The 5,264-nt window shown below is 39.3% G+C and overlaps 1 protein-coding gene across 5 annotated transcripts in view; it reads right to left on the reverse strand.

The window, feature by feature from the left end:
* LOC106461102 (sodium channel protein para-like) overlaps positions 1-5,264 on the reverse strand; it is a 229,094-nt gene that overhangs the window by 88,685 nt on the left and 135,145 nt on the right. For all 5 annotated transcript variants that reach the window (XR_002610925.1, XR_002610923.1, XR_002610924.1 and 2 more), the window contains exon 12: positions 713-812. Coding sequence is in view for 2 of the 5 variants with exons in the window: in XM_022387986.1 (XP_022243694.1) it covers positions 713-812 (100 nt within the window). In the remaining 3 variants the exon portion in view is untranslated. The remainder of the gene's footprint in view (positions 1-712; positions 813-5,264) is intronic.

Raw genomic sequence — 5,264 nt, forward strand, 5'->3', positions numbered from 1 at the left:
AAAATGAATAAAAACCCTATAACCCGAGCACTTTCGAAAGATGGACCTTTCTTCTGAAGTTTCGAAAGCGCTCAGGTTATAGGGTTTTTTATTCATTTTTAAACTCTACTGTTATTGTGCCAAACTGATATCCTTATAAATATATTCTTGGATAAAAACCAAAAAACATTCAGTATTTTTTTCTAATACATGAAATATATAAATATATCAGTTATAGCTTTCCCACTTCAGTGCTCCTCTATGGAGCCAAGAACTGTACACTGAAGAAGAAAAAAAGGTTTGTTGATAAAAATAGAAATGAGAATGCTGAGATGGCTGTTTGGAGTGTAACAAAAAGAGAAAAGAATGAATAAAGAAATTAAGGAAATGGCAGGGCTCTATGGAATCAAGGAAATGAGAAGACAAGCGAGACTGAGGTAGTTTGGTCATGTGAAGAGAAGAGAAAAAGAACAAGTAATAAAGAGAGCATCAGAGCTGCCAGTAGCTGGCAAGAGAAAACAGGGAAGACTAGTAAAGTGTTGGAAGAATGGGATTAAAGAAGACATGAATGATAAGGAAATGCAGGAGCTCTGGCAATAAACAGAGATGACCAGAGGAAAGCAACACATGTTTAAAGATGGTAACCTCTACTGAAGGAAAAGCTGAAGAAGATAGCTTTATTACTAGACCATAAAACACTGTTGAAAAACTAATAGACAGAAGTTTAACTAACCCTTCATATCTACCACAGTTTGTTGCTGAGTGGGTTCAACAAATGGATTTTCTTGATGGTTACTTTTGGAGAAGCAGTTTTCACTTTCCGCTGGAGTGTCCTGTTTATTTTTAAAAGAATAATTAATTTGAAACCTAGTAAAATAATAAAAGAATACTTTATTCATTTCTGAAAGTAAACACTAATTGCAGTAAAAGGGGTTTGAAAACCAAATAGGCAAGTTATATTCAAAATTATAATAAAATCATCACTGATAAATTACTGTTTTTTTAACATTTTACATTTGTAACTTTAAAATTTAAAATTGAGAAAAGAAATGTTATAATTTCCCTATACTAAAAATATATTTCTGATAAGTATTTACCCATTCTCACATAAATAGCTATTCTCCCTCAGTGCTACCTTCTATGTGCAAATATTTTTTTGCATGCCACAAGCCTTGAGCTCCCACATACCCTACATTCAACATGGTTCAACTGCGTCTCGCATGTAATCATCATGTGACAATCCTCCACCAATAGGAGTGTGATCAACCCTCCTGATACATGTGATTCCTTCTATTCGATTCTACTGAATTGTCATTTCAAGTTTTGGCAGAAAATGAAAGCACCAGAGAAGTGTAAGAGGAGATAAGTACCTATCAGAAATACATTTTCAGTATAGGAAAATTATTATTTCTGCTCTGGTACATTACCTTGACTCACATAAATAGCTAGAATCCCATACTGAATAGGTGGAGGGACCGGTGCAAGGGAAAGAAAGAAGCATCCTTTGAAAGCATTTGAAACACCATAAAAGATGAGACCCAAGCATGAGAGGATCATAGGTGGGAGACTGCACCACTTCTGTACCAAGTATATGCTTTGCCCAGTTTGAAAAGAGGTGATGCAGACATGGGTGGAAAATGGGAGGAACACATCCAAATTTGAGAGAACAATGTATGGATAGGGAGCTGAACCACACAATATCTGAACCTCAATCCCATAGATTACATGAATGTTGGTGAGAGTAAAAAGGATGTGCCCCTAGGTGTAGAGTGGCTAGGGCACAATAGATCATACTCAGCAAATCAACTGCATCCAAACCATACACCCTAAAAGAGGAGCCCCTCGTATGAGAGGATCATAAGTAGGAGACTGCACCACTCTGTACCAGGTATATGCTTTGCCCAGTGTGGAAAGAGGTGATGCAGACATGGGTGGAAAATGGGAGGAACACATCCAAAAGGGAGAGAACAATGTATGGATAGGGATCTGAACCACACAATATCTGAACCTCAATCCCATAGATTACATGAATGTTAGTGAGAGTAAAAAAGGATGTGCCCCGAGGTGTAGAGTGGCTAGGGCACAATGGATCATACTCAGCAAATCAATTGCATCCAAACCATTGGTAAGTCAACTACAATCCAAATCTCAGCCATCTGGTGGAGGTAGGAAAGAGGATCATACTATTTTCACCTCAAATTCAGCAGACCAGAGGGAAATCTCATACCCATCGATCTGTGACTGGGACACATGATAGAAATATGATAAATTGTTTGACTGATCTGGGAACCCGACATCCAGATGACTGCCATAAGAAAGATGTCCCTGTAAACACTCTCACTCAAAACCCATCTGACAGGAACCACCCCCAGTGCAAAAACATCTTCAGTATATGAAAATCAACGAGGGATAGCATAAGAGGAAGAACCGTGTTAATCTGCAAGTACCACCACCATTACCCATAGCATGGAGAAGTGAAGAAGAGTATAATTGAATGATGGAACAGAGACACCTGTAATATGTGTGTGAGGACTTGTGTTGATTGGTTCAGCTCTGAATCCAAAACCCAGCCACTGGGAACCGATATCCATGTGGGGGTAGGATGAGGGATCTCAATCGAAGGGTGAACTGCAATTTTGATGGCTCACTTCAAAGCTACAACATCCCCTCAGATAAACCCATATAGAGATGAAGCATCAGATTGGAGGACATCTCGTCATCTATACCAGCAGAACACCACCATCCTACTCTCAACTGAATGGTTTCATCATTGTTTGTACTGTATATCATTATCACATTCAGGAAGATGCCTCCATAGTCCACAACCCCAGTGAAAATGGAAGAAAGGAAAATCAGCAAAAAGGAGGAGGAGTTACTGTCACAAACCACAGAAGTTTTGGGAAAGAAAGAGTGATCCAGATAAAGGAGAACATACGTGGCAAGATTAAGGGTATGTGAAATATAAATGGCAAATAAATCCGAGTTATGACGTCCACAGGCCAAGAGGAGAAGAAAATAAGTCTTAAGAGATAAGTAAAGAATTGAACATGAGGTTAGAGGTTCAAAAGGAAGTAAAGTAAGGCAGTGAAGAACCACATTGATGTCCCCATCCAGAAGGATTGCATGCACAGGAGAAGGATGAATTTGGAAGGAATGCAACAATAGGGAGAGAGTAGGAGAGGTAAAAACTTTACAGTCCTGGGAAAAATGAAAAGTGTGGGATAAGGCAGCCTGATAACCATGATCAAGGAGACCAAAGACCCCTGATCAAACAGCCAAGTGAGAAAATTCGTAAGAAGAGGAACAGTGAATCAAGCAGGTGAAAAACTCCAACCCATAGACTAACAGTGGAAAATGTTCCACTTACACTGATAAACATCTATACAGAAAGGGCAAATGGAACAAACTAAAAACGAAGTGATTCAGTGGGACAATCCAGATCTCCTTACCAAGAACTGGATAAAATCCAGGTATGAAGATGGAGGATATGAAGGGCTGGATAAAATGTCAGTGACCGAGGTTTATGTAAAAGGGATGAAGTAAGAGAAAGAGGTAACATTGGGGCAGATTAGAGCTGGAGCAGCTGTGGAAACCATGGGTGTTTTGTCCAATAAGGAGCAATAAGAAGGACCTGACATGGAGTAGTGAGAATGATCGAAATCACCCTGGGAAGAAGACAGATGGGAGGATACACATAAGAGGTCTTTGATGGTCCAATACTGACTGAATGCATCAGCAGCCAGTGCAAATAGATGAGGAACCAGAGACCAAAATAGAGGTAATTTGGTAATGAATGGTGTGGCAAACACATCCAGGTGAAGAGTACCCCACCAAAGGCATTGCCACTGGAAAACAAAAGGCTCGACTACTTTGGCAGGACAGGAAAGATGATCTGCAACAAAACTGAATGCATCTGGAACATGCTACACAAGGAGATGAATGCCGAGCATGTGGGTTCAAAAAAAAAGAGATCCAAGGTCTGATCACAAAGGGAATGAGAATAGGTGGTGCCACCTTGGTGAGTGATATAAGACACCACCATAGAATTGTTGGAATGGATCATAACTGGATTCCTGGCAAGATGAAGAAAATGATCCAAAGTACGATTTATGGCCAGAAGCTCCAAGATGTTGATAAGTTAAGATTGCTCAACCAGAGACCACAGACTTGAAGCTTCTTTCTGATCAACTCTCGCCCCCAGCACTGGAGGGAAGGGTCAATGAAGATATGCAAATCTGGATGGAGGGATGAAGCAGAACACCCACTGATGTGTAAACCCATGCCAACCACCAATGCAGATCTTTGATGAGGGAAGGAGGAAAGGAAATATGGGCCTCTAATGGATCCCATACAAAGTTCCATTGGTCATGCAGGGCCCACTGAAGAGACCTCATATGTGCCTGACCCAAGAAGACAAGGTCTTCCATAGAAAAGTGATAGAACCTCATGAGCAGTAATAGAGGGAGAAGTAAGATGGTGGAGAACTGAAAGCTCCATCAAATGGAATCGAAGAGGAGAAGGTTGGGCCCAAATGAGAGTGTTGCAAAAAACACCCAAGTGGACAAGATATTGGGTAGGTATAAGGAATGACTTCTCTAACCTGATTACCTATTGCCCCAGGTACCCTTTACTGCACATGGCACAAGGTTTTAGTGTTATACATTCAAAATTTTCTTAAACTACTTTATGTTTATGTTATACCAATTAGAATAGCATAAAAGCTTAGCTAATAATCCATATTTTAATAGTATACAAGTTTTAAGTTCTTAATTATACAAGACAATATTGAAAAATATCCTGAATTTCCACTAGCGTGACCCACGTGTAACATTTTGTCTTAGCATGTCACCATCCCTATTTTATCCACCACCTCCCAAAAAAAGTACGACATTAAACGTAAGATACTCTCTATAAAATCGTTATTGCTCAAACAAACTATAATTTCTATAGCCTTCAATTTTGTTTTGTTACAGAGCTATCTAATAGAAAATCAGATCTCTACTGCCACACCCACCTGTCACATCCTCTCTTTCACAATTGGCTGATAGTTCTCTCTTACGTTTTACTACATATCACCTATAACCAATAGAAGGCTAAGGTTTTAATCCATCAAATGATGTATTGTATAAGGTTGTATTCTGAACAGAATATCATTAATTTCACTCACAGTACAAGATTCGTTCCCTTGGAAAGTTAACGACTAGCTTGGATGAATTTGTAATGGCTCCTGTTGCATAGTTAGAAAATGTTGAAAGGTAAGTGAATTTGTCTACTTTTTGCATGTT

The sequence above is a fragment of the Limulus polyphemus genome, unplaced genomic scaffold (genome assembly GCF_000517525.1).
Source record: "Limulus polyphemus unplaced genomic scaffold, Limulus_polyphemus-2.1.2 Scaffold898, whole genome shotgun sequence".
Lineage (NCBI taxonomy): Eukaryota > Metazoa > Arthropoda > Merostomata > Xiphosura > Limulidae > Limulus > Limulus polyphemus.